This window comes from Cupressus sempervirens, chromosome 3 (assembly GCF_028749045.1).
Source record: "Cupressus sempervirens isolate cs-2001-9-10 chromosome 3, ASM2874904v1, whole genome shotgun sequence".
NCBI lineage: Eukaryota > Viridiplantae > Streptophyta > Pinopsida > Cupressales > Cupressaceae > Cupressus > Cupressus sempervirens.
The window spans coordinates 978,984,871-979,004,560 of NC_143120.1; the positions used below are offsets into that span (position 1 = coordinate 978,984,871).

General features: G+C 31.8%; 1 protein-coding gene across 1 annotated transcript; it reads left to right on the plus strand.

Moving 5' to 3' along the window:
• Positions 1-2,684: 2,684 nt before the first annotated feature.
• LOC149570028 (uncharacterized) lies at positions 2,685-3,207 on the plus strand. Its single transcript, XM_089817855.1, has 2 exons — positions 2,685-2,817; positions 2,966-3,207. Exons 1-2 carry the CDS (start codon positions 2,742-2,744, stop codon positions 3,190-3,192), a joined length of 303 nt encoding a protein of 100 aa, XP_089673981.1. The 5' UTR covers positions 2,685-2,741; the 3' UTR covers positions 3,193-3,207.
• The last annotated feature ends 16,483 nt before the right edge of the window (positions 3,208-19,690 follow it).

Genomic DNA, 19,690 nt, shown 5'->3' on the forward strand with positions numbered 1-19,690 from the left:
GTCACAAGACACATCTCACCAACTTCGTCATTAGAATAGGAAAGTTAGAATAGTTTTAGACTAATCTTAAGATAACTTTATATAGAATCATCAAAATAACCTACAAATCTAGACATAAGAAGTCCACAATTCCTAGACCACACCATAAGGATTGCATAAGAAAATAATCTTGGTGAAATGGTTGCAAGATTTAAAACAACCAAAAAACTACTCAAGTCAGTAAACAGATAACCAAAAAGAAATATTTTTGGGTGATGCAAGATTGTTAATGACCCAAGAATGCTCATGCATCGAAAATAGAAGGGGATTAGTTTTTAAACTACTTATTTTATGTGAGAAGTTGTCCAAATCGAAGTCAATTTTATTATCAAAATTATTTGGCATGCTTGGGAAGCTCTCAAACCTTGGCTTTAGTAGGATGGGGTTATATTTCATGATGGCCTCTCTTTTAATCATCATAATATTTGATGGAATCTATTAAGTGTCGCATGGACTTGAATTTTAGCCTAAGTTCCTAGACTTGATGAAATATATTTTTATAAATGTGGCATTCAGACTCTGATCTAGATATTTTCTCTTATGCTACCATGAGTCCTTACCCGTGAGAAGAAATGTAGACTCAATTTCTTCTTTCTCATCCTGACCAATACACTTTTGACTAGATAGTCTTGGTAGTGCCTCTAAATTGGCTTTACAAGCTTGGCATGCATTTTATCAAGCCATGGTGGAAATACTGGTGATAGTTTCTATGTACTTCATTTTCCAATTACAATTCCAAGATAGTTAACCACTGACGAGTTCCTTGTGTGCCTATGGTCACTACCCTAAACCAATGATGGCATTTACATTCCTCTCACTCCACCTAGTGAAAAACAATTCTCACAATCTATCCTACCATTGTGGAGTTTAAGGTGGTTCACATTGATTATTATATTCTTTTCCAAGGCTTTCCTCTAGGCTCTTGTTTTCAACATTTGGGTGTGCCAAATCCTTGGTGCTCTTTTTGTGTGAAACTTGAGACTTTCATTCATATTTTCTAGTATTTCAAAAAATCCTAACAATATTCTATTTGGATTCATGATTTATTTCATCCCTTCAAGATGGGACCCTTCTCCTTTCATATGATCTTGCTAAGGGATTCACCTAGACTTTGCTTCAAATTATTATAGATTTTGCATTCCTTTAGAATGGAAATCCTTTTCAATATATGGAAAGATAGGAATGCAGTGTTATTTCCTCAAAGTTATTTTGATATAAATTTTTGATTTATGCTAAAGTATGTATTTTTAATAATGTCTTCATGTGGATTGAACTATAAGAAAATAAAGTAGCTTTTGAAGTGGCCCAAGAATTTCTTAACCATTGTTAAAATGTCCCATGTATTATTATTAGAGTACCACAAGATATTTCTATTTGTGATGATCAATCTATGGTCATCATTGTGGCCATGGTTCCTCTATCCACCACTCATGTACATCATGGTCCCAAACCCTACGTTGACCTTCTAGTAGGGGAAGAGATTTCTGGGGTCATTGCTTGGCTTTTCCACCACATGATGGCTCTTCCCCTACTTTGCCTATCAACAATCTGGTTCCCTTCACCCTGGGTGCCTTTGGTTGACAAAATTCTAAAAGAGATTCTAGTTGGCCCACTTCTCTCATGTATTCTTGCATCTAGCTCTCATTATTTCTCCTACCAAGAAGAAGAATGAAGAAGAGGAGAAATCAAAAGAAGGTTGATCCCTTCGAAACCCTAGAACTTTATTAGTCACTTAAGCGATTTTTGTTGTTTCTTAGCTATACCCATATTTATTGTTTTCCAAACTTTGCCCAAGTAACTATCGTGTAGTGATTTTTTGTCCTCCAGCATTTTTTATTTATAAACAATGTATTTTTCATTAGCATATGATGGAAAAACCCTATTCATCTGTGTGTGTGTGTGTGTGTGTGTGTGTGTGTGTGTGTGAGAGAGAGAGAGAGTATTAAATAAAAATATTATAATATATTAATTTGATAATGTAGTCTAAATAGATTTTTTTCTATGATCAATAGATTTATACAAAATATAGAAATATAATAATAATAATAACTTGATATTAATGTTTAGAACATAATAATATAATCATATGTAAATATACACAATGTCACCCTTTCTTCTTTGATTAGATAAATATCGTTATATAACACTGATTTAATATTTTATTTTTTAATTACAATATAACAAAAAATAATTTTCAAACTAGAATAATGAACAAAAATACAATTTCTTCCCATATAGTGTATTATTAAATTACCAAATAATATTATGGATACCATATTTATTTTAAAAATCTATTCAATACCATTAAAAATAATGTTTATTTAAAAAACTATTAAAAATAAAGAACTTTAAGTGCATATGCGTTAGATCAATTAAGTTTAAAATATCTTTAAAAATTAAAAAAATATTATAACCTTTACACGTAAACAAAGAATCCAATTGACATTCATTATTAAAATATAACTTGCAATGCAATCAAAAACAAAAGTGGCGTGCATCATTAAAATGGGAAGGGAAGAATCCCATGAGCCAAAATACCCAATAATTTAATAGCCATTTCAGGGGACAATCTTACCAGATTCAATATAAATATTACAGGAATCTAGCCATACACATTTGTATATCACGCCATTACATACAAAATATTGATACAGTTGTCATATAAATGTAAAGAGAAGTCAAGCCCATGTTATTTCATCACAATGGTTGCCTTGAAATGGTATTATTGTTGCTTCACAGTATTCATGCTCATGGTGGTTTTTTTGCTTTCAATCTCAGGTTTCTATATTCTCTTCTCTGAAATTTTCTGATTAAAAAGCTTACAATTTCTACATTTAGTTTTACAACATTTATGCATATATATCATACAATTTCTTACATTTTGAGTTACAAGAGTTATGCTTATATTTGTTCTGTTGCATTACAGATGAAGAATTCATGCAAGAGCCAACTCATAGACTGATGGGTAGAAAGCATAAATTGAAAAGCATTTATACTGAGGGCCTCAATTATAATGGTGATATGAAATTATTGTTAGCATATCCAAAATGGAAGAGAGGTTTGAAGGCTGTTAAAAGAAGAACAGTTTCCCCACCTCCATCTCCTACTTCTAATCCGCCTAATTCTTATAGATCTTCTCCTTCATCATTGTAATTGTAAAAAAAATGTTTATAGAAGAATTTTTTCATTTATGAAGTCATATTAGCTATCTGATCTGATATAAGAACGTGTATCTGAGACTAAGATTTAAGCTTAAAATTATTCTTATCCATCTCCTTTGATTCTAATTTTGTTGCATTTTTAATGTTTCAAGTTCACCAAACTGTATAAACTTTTACATAGACCCAATCTCATTAATGTTTTCTGGCCATTATTTTCAAAAAATTGATCATATAAAATTGGAGTTTTCACCATTTTGGTGCATTTGATAAGAAGTCTAGTATAAAGATTTGTGTCTGCTATTGTTGGTGTGGATTGTTTTGAGTTATATTCATTGAATGTTAAGCATTGTAGCAGAGAAATATGCAAACACCTTTTGATTGGATTACTGCAACTAAGGCCACCCAAATCTTCAGAAATTTCATAGTGGTTTGTTGCAACGAAAATAATTTGAATTGGGTAGTTTCCATTTTAATTATCAGTTATAAAGGACTAATATGGTATAAATTTGACAATGAATTTTAAATTGTTGAGTGACAATCATATCGTGCCTTTACATCACATGGAGATATGAGGGGGATCCACCCTTTAAGAAATGCTTCGCACATTATTTCTTTCTTTACACAAACTGTTTGACCTCCCATAGAAATTTGATAGAGTGAGTGAAGAATAACTCCAGGTGTAGGGAAAGAAAGTATGGATAGAAGAACTGAAAATGAACTATTCCATTGAAAATAACATGATAAGCAGATCTGACGTCCTCCCTAATGAACAGACAGACATGAAAAGAAGAAGCATAAAATCATGATATGAACATGATAAGATATATTCAATTTTATAACTAGCACTTGTATTCGAAGAAGGTTCAAGAGGTATGCCAATAAAAAACAATATACAAGTTCAAATGCTGGTACAATTTTATGTTATGAGAGAGCATATTCAATGTTTAGAAGAATCTTTAAAAAAAAATATTTTATATGCTTAAATTTGAAGTGCATGACTTTCTAAGCAAATCATTCAAAACTAAAATAAACCATTCTTACAAATTGAAATAGGAATAGTTTTCCTTCAAATTTAATCATCAATTACTAGGTTTGAATGTGAATATCAAGTTAAATTCAATAAAAATGTGAATATAAACTAGCTATATATACCTCTATATATATTACGCCGAGAGTAATCGTTCTCGAGGCGCCTATTTTTATTTAATCCCAAAGTTATTTTAATCGAAGTTGGGATTAATGAAAATAAAAATAGGCGCCTCGAGAACGATTACTCTCGGCGTAATATATATAGAGGTATATATAGCTAGTGGCAGTCGCGGCGCAATAGGAAAAATATTTACTTTTTATTTTTTATTTTGATAAGGTTACTATAAAATTGTTAATTAATTTTTAATTAGAGTTGTATGAAGTTAGTATAAAATTATGCTTCAAAATATTTTTAAAAATTTAATATAAGGAGTTTAATATAGATTAAAAATATATTTTTTATTTTTGGGATATTGTAATGTAAAATTTTATAGTCATACATAGATATATGGTTAGGGACAAAGTTACCATTATAGTTAATGTTAACCTTAGGGATAGAATTAGGGTTAGGGTTAGCATTAGAGTTAGGGTTGGAGTTAGGGTTAGGGTTTGAGCTATGGTTAAGGTTAGGGATAGAGTTATGGTTATAGTTATTGTTAGAGTTATGGTTATGGTTTAGATTAGAGTTATGTTTATGGTTAAGGTTAGGGTTAATGTTATGGTCATGGTTAAGGTTAGGGTTAGAGTTATGGTTATGGTTATGATTAGGGTTAGTGTTAGGGTTATAGTAAGGCTAACGTTAGAGTTATGCTCATGGTTAAGGCTAGGGTTAGAGTTATGCTTATAGTTAGGGTTAGGGATAGGATTAGAGTCCAATTATGGTAGAGTTAGAATTAGGGTTAGAGTTAGGTGTAGAGTTGTGTTTATGGTTAAGGTTAAGGTTAGAGTAATGCTCATGGTTAAGGTTAGGGTTACGGTTAAGGTTTGAGTCAAATATTATTTTAAATTTAATATAAGGAGTTTAATTTAGATAAAAATATATTTTTTATTTTTGGGATATTGTAATGTAAAATGTTATAGTCATACGTAGATATATGGTTAGGGACAAAGTTAGGGTAAGGGTTTGAGCTAGGGTTAAGGTTAGGGTTAGGGTTAGATTCTAATTATGGTAGAGTTAGATTTATGGTTAGAGTTAGGGGTAGGGTTAAGGTTAGTGTTAGGATTAGAATTAGGGTTAAGATTAGGATTAGAGTTAGGGTTAGGATTAGGGTTATAGATAGGGTTAGGGTTAGGGTTAGGGTAAGGTTCTAGGTTAGGGTTAGGGCTAGGGTCAGGTTTAGGGTTAGAGTATGAGTTAGGGTTAGAGTTTGAGTTAGGGTTAGGGTTATAGTTTGAGTTAGGGGTAGACAGAGCATTATAATTTGGGTTAGGATTAGGGTTAGGTTTAGGGTTTGAGTTTGAGTTATGGTTAGAGTTAGGGTTAGAGCTAGAGCTAGAGTTAGAGTTAGGCTTAGAATTAGGGTTAGTTTTAGGGTTTGAGTTACCAATAGAGTTAATTTTACAGTTGGGTTAATGCTAGAGTTAGGGTTAGGGTTAGAGTTTTGAGTCAAGGCTAGGGTTAGAGTTAGGGTTAGGGTTAAAATTAAAATCCAATTATGGTAGAGTTAGATTTACAGTTAGAGTTATGGGTAGGGGTAGGGTTACACTTACAGTTAGGGTTAGAGTTAGATTTAGGGTTAGGGTTAGGGTTAGGGTTAGGTTTATATTTAGAGTTAGGGTTATACATAGAGAGAGTTATATCAATGTTAAGGTTAGGGTAAGGGGATTGAGTCAGGGTTAAGGTTAGAGTTAGGGTTAAGGTTAGGGTTTCAGTCAAGATTAAAGTTAGGGTTAGGGTTAGAGTCTAATTATGGTAGAGTTAGATTTACAGAAAGAGTTAGATTTAGGGTTAGAGTTAGGGGTAGGGTTAGGGTTAGGGTTAGGGTTAGAGATAGGGGTAGACAAAGGGTTAGGCTTAGGCTTGGGCTTAGGGTTAGGGTCAAGGTTAGGGTTAGGTTTAGGGTTAGAATATGAGTTACGGTTAGAGTTTGAGGTATAGTTAGGGCTATAGTTTGAGTTAGGGGTAGACAGATTATTAGAATCCTAGCTACGATTAGGGTTAGGTTTTGGGTTACGGTTATGGTTACGGTTAAGGTTAGAGTTAGGTTTAGGGTTATAGTTATAGTTAGGGTTAAAGTCCAATTATGGTAGAGTTAGATTCAGGGTTACAGTTAGTGGTAGGGATAGGGTTACAATTATAGTTAGGGTTAGGGTTAGGGTTAGAGTTAGAGGAAGGGTTATATTTAGAAGTTTTCTTATGGTCACAGTTATAGTTATGAGGGGAGTAAGGGTTGGGATTTTAGATTATATTTATTATTATATAAGGTGCCCTATATAATAATATGTATATTCCCACGCTCATGGATAAGGTTAGGGAAAGAAGTAGGACTGTGGTTATTAGTGTTACATTTAGAATTTCATTTAGGAGGGCATTGTGTGCTATTTTTTCCCCCTATTCAACCCATCACTGATGTCTGATCTGAGAGACCTTAAATGGGATAGGTTCTTTGCAGAGGGTTAACATCGCTAAAGTTGGCGGCTAACATTTTGTGTTGATTCACGCTGCGAGATTCGATAACTCTTATTTCTTCACGAGCTATCTTCCCATCTTCCCAAAAGTGCAAGATGTTGCCATGCATTCCCATTCTAACGTTTCTTTATATGCTAGTGTCTTCGAAACACTCTAAAGCCTAGAATTGCACAAGATGCTTCCATGCATCTCCATTCTGATGCATCGTCATGCTACATTGTTTCTTCAATTCTCTGAAGCCCAAAATTGCATCATGCTACCACGCATTGCCTTTCCAACATTTCCTCACTCCACAATTCTTTCATGAGTCTTTAAGACCCAAAATTGTGCCACATAGAGGGGGTTCACACCTTTTGTGCTATCTACTTCATTTTTTGGGAGGATTCTCTTCACTACATCTTAGTCATCCATTGGAAATAAAGCCAATCTTGATCGACGAATGTGACTTAATCCTTCATTGGGAGGAGTTTCCTCGTTGCATCTCAGTCATCCTTTTTGAGGGGAGAATCTACATCGACGGTTGCGACTTAATCCTTCATTGGTGAGGATTCACGATGCATCTATGCCGTCTATTTCAAGAGGAAGACCTTCATCGATGACCATCATTCATTTTTGGGGAAACCAAATTCCCCCTTGGGATCAACCTTGCATTTTTTGTGGGAGGTTAAGACATCATGTTATCTCTTTTCATAGTTTTTTGCCAGCGACATGAATGTCTTTCCTCTTCTTTCCATGAGTCTCCATTCTAGCGCCTCCTTAAGCTGCATTGTTTCTGCAATGCTCTAAAGCCCAAAATTGCATCATGCTACTACATGTCACCTTTATGACATTTCCTCACTCTGTAGTGCTTTCGCAAGGCTCCAAGACCCAAAATTGTGCCATGTAGCGGGGGTCCCCACCTTTCGTGCTATGGTTACAATTTAGATTTTAGGGTTATGGTTAGAATCAAGGTCAATTCTAGAGTTTATAGAATATTTAGAGTTAAGATTAGGGATTAAATATACATGAGGGTTAGCATTGGGTTGTATGATAATTACAGTTAGGATTATAGTTAGATATATCATTTAGATTAGGTTTTAGTCAGGGTTTAATTAGACTTAAGATTAGGGTGAGGATCAAGGTGAAGTCTATATTAGGGTTCATATCATGGTAGGATTGAAACTAATGTTAGGGTTAACATTGAAATTATGATTAGGGGTAAGGTGAAGATTTATATTTGGTCATGATTATGGTTTGTGCTAGGATTAGGGTCTAAGCTATGATTAATTTTATGATTGTACCTTTAGGGTTAGGGTTTTGTTTAAGTTTATGATTATGGTTACAACTATGGTTTATGGTTCAAGTTTAAAGTTGGGAATGTGATTAGGATCAGGGATTAGTAAATTTTTTAAGAGTTCGGTTATAAGTTTACACCATGGTTAGGACCTTGGGACTGGATTTAGAGTTTAATATCATGGTTATCCATATAGGTAGGATTAGGATTTTGATCAATATTTTGGAGTTTTTTTTTACATTATGGTTAAGGGTTAGATTTTAGGGATAGGACTATAACCAATATTAGTGTGTAGGTTTTTGGTTTAGATTATGGTTTGGACTGAGATTTTCGTTATATCAATAGTGATATGTTTTAGTGCTATAATTATAGTTTAATGTTGGATTATAGTTATATTGTACATCATTGTTGGGGCTAGGGCTAAGGTAGGGGTTTGTTGTTAGGGTTAACTAAGGATGACAATTAGGATGGTTTATCTTTTCAAGTAGAAAAAAAAACTCATATTGATTCAAAAACAAAGAAATTATACTTCGAAAATATTTTTCTATGTCATAATAGATTCATTTATTTTAATTATTGTATTAGTTAATTAGTTGTTTGATGATGTTTCAAAGTAAACATGGCTTATTTTATTTAAATTTAAATAATATTATTGTTTTGAATTGAATTTAGCTTAATTGTTAATGATCATATTTATATTTCTAATATTAACTCCAATTTGATCAAAGACCAAATATATTTTTGGTATTTTTGTAAATGAACTTGCTTAACACTTCCCTATTTCAAAGTTAATAAAATATCATTTCTATTGTCTTAGATTTGAGAGTAAGTATATTAAATAAGTAATAATAAATGAACATTATGATTAATATATTTCTAAAATAAAAATATATTACTTAAAAACTTGTTTACTTTAAATGAATAAAGTACTCATTTACTTGTAAATTTTTAAAATAGAAATTAATCTACATATATATAAAATATTTATTCTTTTTCCTATTTGCATACAAATTAATTAAAATCTAAACTTTAAACTACATAAATATTTTTAAAATATATATCCATCAATAAATAGTTTAGAATAAAGTAAAATCTAAAAATTAGACACATATAGAATCTTTTTAATTTCTATATACATGTTTTTCTAATTTATTTCTACAAACATGCAACTGATATTTCTATTATCCATTTTTTTCCATTCTAAAAAAATCTAGATGTAAATAGAATTTTTTTAGATGCATGCAATCTTTCTAATTTTTTCTACATACATATATTAACATTTCTATTTTATATTTTGTTTTTACATTATGGTTATTTCAATCAAAATATGTAGATGTAAATAGAATTCTTTTCAAAAAAATTTATTTAAATTTAAATAACATTATTGTTTTGAACTGAATTTAGCTTAATTGTTAATGATCATATTTATATTTCTAATATTAACTCCAATTTGATCAAAGACCAAATATATTTTTGGTATTTTTGTAAACGAACTTGCCCTATTTCAAAGTTAATAAAATATCATTTCTATTGTCTTAGATTTGAGAGTAAGTATATTAAATAAGTAATAATAAATGAACATTATGATTAATATATTTCTAAAATAAAAATATATTACTTAAAAACTTGTTTACTTTAAATGAATAAAATACTCATTTACTTGTAAATTTTTAAAATAGAAATTAATCTACATATATATAAAATATTTATTCTTTTTCCTATTTGCATACAAATTAATTAAAATCTAAACTTTAAACTACATAAATATTTTTAAAATATATATCCATCAATAATTAGTTTAGAATAAAGTAAAATCTAAAAATTAGACACATATAGAATCTTTTTAATTTCTAGATACATGTTTTTCTAATTTATTTCTACAAACATGCAACTGATATTTCTATTATCCATTTTTTTCCATTCTAAAAAAATCTAGATGTAAATAGAATTTTTTTAGATGCATGCAATCTTTCTAATTTTTTCTACATACATATATTAACATTTCTATTTTATATTTTGTTTTTACATTATGGTTATTTCAATCAAAATATCTAGATGTAAATAGAATTCTTTTCAATAAATCTAGATGTATATAGAATTCTTTTAATTTTTTACATACATAAAATCTTTCTAATTTTTTTCTACATACATAAAAGAATAATTTCTATTTTCTATTTTAAAAAAAAAGCTATCATAAAGATTGATAAAAAAATTGATTGCATATGCATTCTTTAGTTTGTGCACAAAATAAATTGTATAGATTAAAACTTCCCGTGCTGGGCACGGGAATATACAATAGAAATATCAGTTACCAAGAATAGTCGGCCATAAGCAATCAAATCTTAAACTCTGCAAAATTTCTTGCAAGCAATCTTTGTTCTGTCTTCGGCTGAAAAGGAAAAAAAGAATTTCAGATCTGAGATTGTTTAGATTGCCCTATTCGATTCAAAAAGCCATGGAAGTCACCGCAATTACATCTCCAAGAGGCCTAATGTGCCTTGATTCAGTACCCACATGCTTAGCTCCACGAAAAACTCTACACAGGTCCTCCAGTGGCCTCAATTTCGGTCATATGAACAGAATTCTAAATCTAAATGAAATTAATTAAAATTGAAATATAAATCAAAGTAGAATATTATAACTAATTTTGAATTTCAATTTACTTCTACATCTAAATCTAAATGAAAATGTAAATAAAAAATAGAAATCTCACCTGCAAAAATGTTACTCCAAAACTTCAATTTACTCCTATTCAAAAACTCCAATCTAATCCTCCAATAACCTCCACCTCTTCCTTCCTGCAGAAACATAAAATGAAAATGAAATGAGGAGCCTTGGTTTTATAACTTCTGAGAGGCTCCTCATATCCCCCAACAGATGTCTCTTCACATTCCACGAATTTGTTTCAAATTCCCCCACTCCCCGCAAAAAAAAAGCATGAATGTGCATGCAAAATTATATTTAACAAAAAAAAAATCATATTGAAATTATTTCGCCCCTATTTTTTCGGGCCCTATTTTTTCAGGTCCTACTTTTTCGGGCCCTACTTTTTCGAGCCTATTATTTCGGCCTCCATTTGGCTTCCTATTATTTCGGCCAGCTATTATTTCGGGAATTCTTTTTTAATATTTAATTTGGAAGTTTGTAACTGCTCCCAATTCTTTTTTATTGACAAGAATCTTGGCATATTCCCGTGCTAGGCATTTGTGCTGCCATTGTATAGAACGCCTCTCGGCGTAATTAAATTCAATAAAAAAGAGTTGCATTCCTAAAATTGGTGGTGAATCATGAAAAGAGTATTATAAGAGAAATCTATTTTATAAATTTCAAAACATAAATGTTTTAAATTGATTAAATTATTAGTATGAAATACTTCTTGTTTCTTCCTATAATTATTATTATTTAAATCATAGTGCACTTTATTCTTTATGCTCTTAATTTTGCACCTTCTTTATTCCAAATGTTTAAGTTATTTTTGCTTTCAAAAATTATCTTTAAATTATTACTATTTATTCACCTTGCCTTTATTTTTAGCTTATACATGTCTAATTAACATTTTACATTTTTTAATCTAATTTTATTGCAATAAGATAAGCATTTTAGAAGGAAGCTCATGCATTCTCGAATTAGGTGGGTACCCTTCTCAATCTTTTGGTGCACGCACGTGTGCGCGCACACACACATGGTTTGTGAATGCACTACAACAACTAGGTTGTTCGAAAGGTGGGCCCCTTGTGATTGGTGTTTTGTTTATAGCGTAGTAGCATCAAAAACTTTTGCTTCATGAAATATGGCATAATATATATATTATAATCTCCAATGCTCTTTGAAATACATGACTCTTAAAATTCTATTTAGCCAGCTATGAAATTCTTTACCAGTTTTTCCTTGATTTTCTCACAAAACATTGATTGCTAAGACTAATAGTATAAAAAATAATTGAGTGCATAAGGATTAAATTTTCCATTCATTCATCAATCATGTGGCTTACCCTTCTATAGGTCCCATCCTCATGTCCTCTTATTATTAGTCCCTAACTTGTCTTTTTTTAAAATTCTTTTGTTATTTTTATCCAAGGTCTAAACACATTTTCGTGTGTTGCATTTGTTTTGTAATTTGTGTGGATGACTCTCATAAAAGTAAACTTATTCACTACTATAAATGGCCAACTAAAGGCAAAAAATTCATGATAAGGATCCAAGATTAAAATTCTATTGAAGAAATTTCAAGCCTTATTCATATGCTTAGTTGTGCTCTTAATCCTATGTGATATGGACCTAACCTACTAATTAATTCTTATTGATGATGGTGATGTAATTAAGGGGTATGTGATGGTTATCCATTAGATATATCATAAATTGGAGACTCATCAAGTATTTTGCAGGGCAGTGAACTCATGAGCCTTTTTCTTGGCCATCTCGAGCCAACCAAGCTTGTGAGAAGAGTCTTGTTAAATCTTGGGCTAACACTCGTGACTCTTAGGCTCAAACTCTCAAGTTTGGAGTTGGGACTCTGAAACTACTCCAAAAATGGCTAGGTGTGGATTTTAACTAAAAATTCATCATTTTTTCTGATTTGTGTTCATAATCACACATTTCACCCAACAAAACATTGACCTAGCAAGACGATGATTTGATAGAAGAATTTTCAAGGATTGAAAGTTGATTAAAGCAATGGACAAGTAGCTATATTTCAAACTACATGTATGGTAATGAAGATGCAACCATACATAAGGAGTAGTGGCTTCAATTTTATTATCTTTGAGGTCCCACAATCAAGAAACCAAAGGCAAACACAAATAATGTCATTATTGCACAAGAAAAACTTCATTAGATACAAAATTCATAACAAGAATACACTGCAATTGTAACAATTTGTCATTTGTTTACTCCCATAGATTGTTAGTCCCTATATTACTTGGAGGAATTGAACAAATGGACTCAATTAAAAAAAATGACTTACTTAGAAGACAACCAAAGAAACAAGTTGCAATATTCCTACATATCAACAATCTCTAGCAACATCCAACATGTTCAAAAAATTGATGAAGAGCAGGTGTAGCTAGCTTTCAACTTGTATTAAACAACTCATAACTTCAAACAAAAAATAACATAAATAAGTCTAACATATCACTGCTATATTGCTATCTTAATTTCAAATATTCTTGTTCAATATTAATTGAAGGAGATCTTCCTGCAATCCCCAAAACATGGTCCCTAACATTCGTCTGTTTTGATGAGTTTTCTATTCTAAAAAACTAAACCACGGCTAAAACAAATGGTCATCAAACAAAGAGTTGTTTATATCAGTGAAGATTATTTTAGCCAGCTTCACAAAGGTATACTCTTGTGTTTTAATGTCATTGAAGAGCCCATATCAATTTTGGCTACATTATTTGGTAATCTTTTGACTTTTTTTCAATTTAATTGACAACTAGCATTAGACATTTGGGAAATAAAATCACTAGTTTATAAACATTGAACTTAAAATTATATATTTTTACATGTTTCCAGCAAACCCTCAAATAACCCAAGTGCTTTAGAATCTTTAAATCATGTCAAATTGTATGGATGTTGATCTCTAGTGATGAGGTTGGATCCTTCTCTTATCCTTCTTTATTCTTCTTGTTTGAGACACTTGGCATTTGTCCCACCTAGAAGCATCATATTGTTAGTTAGGAGTCAATATGTTTGTGCAACTCTTCATGATTGCAAATCCAACAAAAAAACCTGCCTAATTTGTCATCTATATAGTCTTTGTAGGATAAGAAAGGTATGATAAGTACCATTCATTGGTATAAACTACACAAAATAAAATGTCTTTCACCTAAGAAAATGTATCCCTTAAAAAAATGTGCATTATGTGAAACTATTTTGAGCCCTATACTATTGAAAGCATGACTTCTGATGATATTCCTATGGGGGAGTATTGTAGAAACATGATTAGATCATTATCATGATGATATGTTACATTCATGACTATGTTTGTCATTGATGTCAACATAGCAGTTTTCTATGGTATCTAATAGAAGAATAGTGGAAAGATTAAGTCAGTATGGATAGACAGTTGAGCATTTACACCAAGTGAGGTTAAAGGGAGATACTACTAAGTGCCTAGTATATGCAACTAACCTCAAAAGCACAAGATATTAAGTTTTAAGAAGTTATGCAAGTTTCAATGAAGACTATTCTGAGATAGAGTTTACAGAAACTTGTTTTAGTAAACTTGTTATATCTCTTAGTAGAATTGTTACTCTGAGAAGCCAAAGTTATAGATGTGAAGAAGAAATTATGAAGATGATGTGGCAAAGCTCCCTCATCATAATATTATACATAGAGAAATTTATTTGATTTATAACGTGAAAGATTATTGTTACCATTAAGTGTAACGTATACTTAATGTGGTCCTATAATAATTAATTAAGAAGGTGTAATAGCTAAATCAAGGAATTTTTTTATGGATTTGATATAAAGTAAGGAAATTTTCCTTGATCATGTATGGATGTAAGTGAATGATTGTAAGCAACATAAAGAGAGGAATGTAAAGTTAAGTAGAGTAGAGCAAAGGTGAAGGAAACTTCGTTGCTGAGGTTTTAATGTGTGATCTGAAGTTTGATACTTGGATTCAAGGTTCGTGGCCTAGTCTACAATGTTTGATAGTGATTGGTTTGGTTGACAAGACTGAGGAAGGAAGTTGAAGTACAGTACAGATAATTATTCTACAAGGAATAGTTGAGAGATCATTTGGACAATGAGGTCAATGGTCTTGCCACAAAAGTTGTTTGGACAGTGGGTCCTTCTATCTTCCACAACTCTTAACAGGGTTGGAATCTCCTAACAACGATTCAAAGTCTCCTAACAGGGATTCATATGTACTAAATGTTTAAATAGACTCCTAATAGGGTCCATCGTCTAACAATAAATATTTATATTAGTACATCATCTTGTGGGCATCATTCCCACTAGGGCTTTCCCTTGGATCAAGGGTTTCCCTAGTTAACATATTGGTGTAATTTTATATGTGCATCTTGTTATGGTTGAATATTACTTTGGTTGAATGGTTAAGATTATTCAAGTTTGATAAATGTTTTTATTATTGGATAACTAATTCACACCCCCCTCAACCCCCAATTATCTGGTGGACTATTGTTTCTAACAATTGGTATCAAATCTTCAGGTCCTTGAAGATAAATTTTAACAACTTTGCGAGATCCATGGAAAACATATTTAGGAAGGATAATATAAAGTTTGATGGAACAAATTATGATAGCTGGAAGGAAAAGATGAAGACACATCTATTGTGTATGGGTTCAGGATATTGGATATTGACAAAATTAGCAAAGACAATCATTGTTGAAAAAGATTTGGAAACTTGTACTAAGGAAGAGAGAGAACTCTTCATGTGTGACATGAGAGCTAGAAAAGCACTATTGTCTGCACTTCCAAAAATTGAGTACAACCAGGTAAAATCACTTGATAATTCTTATATGATTTGGAAAGCTCTAGAAAATAGTTTTGAAGGTGATGAACATTCTAAGAAATTAAGGCTCGAAAGTTGGATTTGTGCACTTCAAGATGCTAAAATGATGGAAGATGAATCTATAAGAACATATGTAGATAGGATATCATAAATTACTATAGGTATTAGATCTCAAGGAGGAACCAAAGAAGATGATGAGGTGATCTAGAAGATATTAAAGAGCTTAACACCACCATTTAAACAAGTAGTTCAAATGATACAATTGTTGATACCTTTTACCAAAGATTTCACAAAGGAAACATTGTTTGGGAGACTTGAAGCAGTTGAAAATGAACTTAGATAGTCCAAAGAATTGACTAGAATAGAATCAACCTTCAATTCCCTAAATATTTGACCTAGCTTGTCAAGGAGCACATGTGCTAGAGGAGACTTTGCTAGTAGTAGCAGATTTAATGAGGATAGAAAGATAGAAGAAGAAGTAGCCCTTTTGGTAAGAAGAGAAAATGATGGTAAGAAAATATTTAAATGTTGGACTTGTAATGAAATTGGTCATTATGCATCTAAGTGTCCTAAAAGTGAGAAAAAGTATAGAGGAAATTTTAAACATAGAAGAGATAGAGAGTGTTTATATACAAATGAAGAAGATTATGATGAACAAGTAGTATGTGTTAGTGATGATGAAATAGGATTTGTAGAAATTAAAGAAGAAAGTCCAGAGAAAATAGCTTTGGTATCATAGGTTGAAATCTAATTGGATAATTGATAGTGGTTGTTCACATCATATAACTGGTGATATGAACAAGTTTGTTTACTTCAAAAGTCATGATGAAGGCATTATCAGAGTTGGAAACAATGCAATGTGTTATGTTAAAGAGGATAAAGGCTATCAATTATAGGTCACAAAGAAGACATGCATGATCAGAGACAAAGATGGAAAGGTAATTAGAACAGGAACTAGATCTAGAGCAAGAATTTTACTATTGCAACAAAATTGGAGATTGTACATATAGATATTAGTGGTCCTATGAAGACTAAAGGATTCTATGGTGAAAGGAATTTCATGATTTTAGTTGATGGATTTTCTAGAATGATGTGGGTTTCATTTCTTAAAGAAAAATCTGAGGCATTTGACAAGTTCAAGATATTCAAGAATAGAGTTGAGAATGAATCAGGTATGAATATTAAATGTTTAAGATCAGATAGAGGAGGAGAGTTTACTTCAAATGAGTTTAACATCTTTTTTGAAGCTAATGGAATCAAAAGACAATTATTAGCTCTGAGAACCCCTGAACAGAATGGCATAGTAGAGAGAAGAAACAAGTCAGTAACAAAAGTAGCAAGAGCTATGTTAGCTAAGAATGATGTATCCAAGATGTTTTGGAGAGAAGTTGTGAATATAGTAGTCTACAATATGAATAGAGTACAAGTCAAAAAAGACACAAACAAGACCCCTTGTGAACTGTGGTTTGGTCATTCCCCTACAATTAAGTATTTCAAAATTTTTGGGAGTAAGTGCTATATCAAAAGAAATGATGATATAAGTAAGTTTGATGCTAGAAGTGATGAAGGTATGTTTCTTGGTTATTCATTTAAAATCAATGCTTATAGATGTTATAATTTGAGAAGTAAGACTATTATGGAAAGTGAAAATGTGAGAATTGATGAGAAATTCAAGATACAAGAGAGAATAGTCGATTAAAATTCAGATGATGATGTTGTTACTAAGCCAAGGAACAATGAAATATTTCTTGAGACTAACAATGATTTGTAGAAATATTTCTTGAGACTAAAAAGTTCCCTTTCATTTATTTTTCGGACCTCATTGGGCACTCTAAGGGCTCCAAATGGTGAGCCTGAAGATTTTTCTACAAATTGTTCTATCAAAAATCCACAATAACTTCTCCAATACTTAAGCCAGAGCAATGAGATTTTTATGGTAGCCTTATAACTCTAGAAAATGAGCCTTCTTGTATAAAATGAGATCATTCCAAGCTTTTATGAAAAACTTACTGAAAATAGCAAGTTCTCATAAATAGTAACCACCCTGTCTACTAGTCATTATTAAAATAAAAAAGAGTAAAAAGAAAATATTTTTGGGTGATGCAAGATTGCTCTTACACCCAGGATGCTCTTACATCAAACACCTAGGGTAATTTGAGAAGTGACATTTTCACATCTTAGGTGTTCGTAAGAAAACCAAGACAATTAACCTCCTCCTTTGCTAGTCATGATGAATCCTCTACTATCCTCCCTTTCCATCTTACCAGATATTCCTCATAAGTTTTGTTCCTAATACTTTTGCCAACACAATTGTCCAGTATCTCCTCATGTTAGAAGTAGTTGACTACCAATATAATTGAGAGGGGGGGTGAATTAGTTATATATCAATCTTAAACAATTCTTAATTAATCAACCAAAGTAAAAAACAATCACAAAGAAATGTTCATACACAAATACACCAGATATGTTGACTAGGGAAACCCTTGATCAGAGGGAAACCCTAGTGGGAATGATGCCCACAAGATAATGTACTAATCTAAATATTCCTTGTTAGAGGATAGACCCTGTTAGGAGTCTGTTACAATACTTAGTACAAAGAGTCCTTGTTAGGAGACTTTGAATCCCTGTTAGGAGATTTCAACCCTGTTAGGAGTTGTAGAAGGCAGCTGAACCCACTGTCCAAATAACTTTAGGATCATATCAATGAACCCATTGTCCAATTGATCTCAGTACTATTCCTTTCAAAATAATAGATATGTGACAATCTTTTGCTTCTTTCTCTATCTAGTATGTCAGACTTCTTCACCTTCAGATAATGCAATCAGATGTGGAACTTTGTATCCATCAACAGTAACCCTTAAGGTCACACACATTAACAGATTACTCTACTCCTCTACTTCACAATTTGCAAGTCTTCTCTACTTCTCAATCTCAATCATGGTCTCTAAAACTCAAAAAACATCTTTCCTTTATACCACACTCAATATTAATTCCTTGAGTTGGCTCCATACTTTACCATACATTAATTAAATGAAATACATATTTAATTAATGTTTTTAGCTCATAGTTATACAAAAAAATTCACATATGTGACTTTTGTACCTATGCACTTGTTGACGTCATCAGTAGTAAGTGTGCTACCTCCTGTTAACTGCACAACCCTTAATTCCAAATACAATGCTCTATATTGGTCATACAACAGAAATTATTTTTCCATTGCTTTGTTTCCCTACAGTTCTTTGTAAATCATCAATATCTTTCATACGATGTCGATTCAGGTTTTGCACACTTGCCCACATGTCAAATATATATTATAGTATATGCTAGTAACTGCACATAAGCAGATGCACAATGTAATATCCTTAATACACAAATCTCAGTCAGCTACTTTTTCAGTCTTATACATACTTATTTCTATGTTGTTATTAATGAAAAAAAATGTTATGCAATGCTCCCCCATAGCATCAGCATTCATGCTAACAATCTCCCCCTTTGACATTGATGGCAACATAAATGAAAAATATCTAGTTCCAAGAACATCGAGCATTAATTGCAACACTTCTCCCCCATAGTACAAAATTTCTCTAATGTTTTTCATGTCATTCTCTCCCCCATTAACATCAATGTCAAAGATAGTACCTAAAAGGTTTAATTTCTTGAGCATACAATAATCTATTAGCATAATCACAAGACAGTCTGTTGCTTTTACAAATTTTGCATGTAATTTTATAAACAAGTGTTTAAAGACATTGTTATATGCCAATTATCAATCACCAAGAGTCCTTTCTCACTCTGTTCATCACAAATACTCCCCCATTGAGGAAGCATCAGCATTCAGTCTAGTCTAATAATGGTGTTATGTACCCTAGACTGATGCACTTTCTTCTACTCTGAGCTAGGTAGGGGCATAACCCCAAGCATACCTCTCATGTACTCAAAGGTATCCTTTGGTAAGGTTTGTTGGCGCTCAAAATTGAGTTCTCATTTTGAGCGTCTATTTGGAATTTTGAGTCAAATTAAGCCCCATAAATGCATGTGTACCTGGTTGTACCTTTGAGGCCCCTACGGTGTTTAATGTTT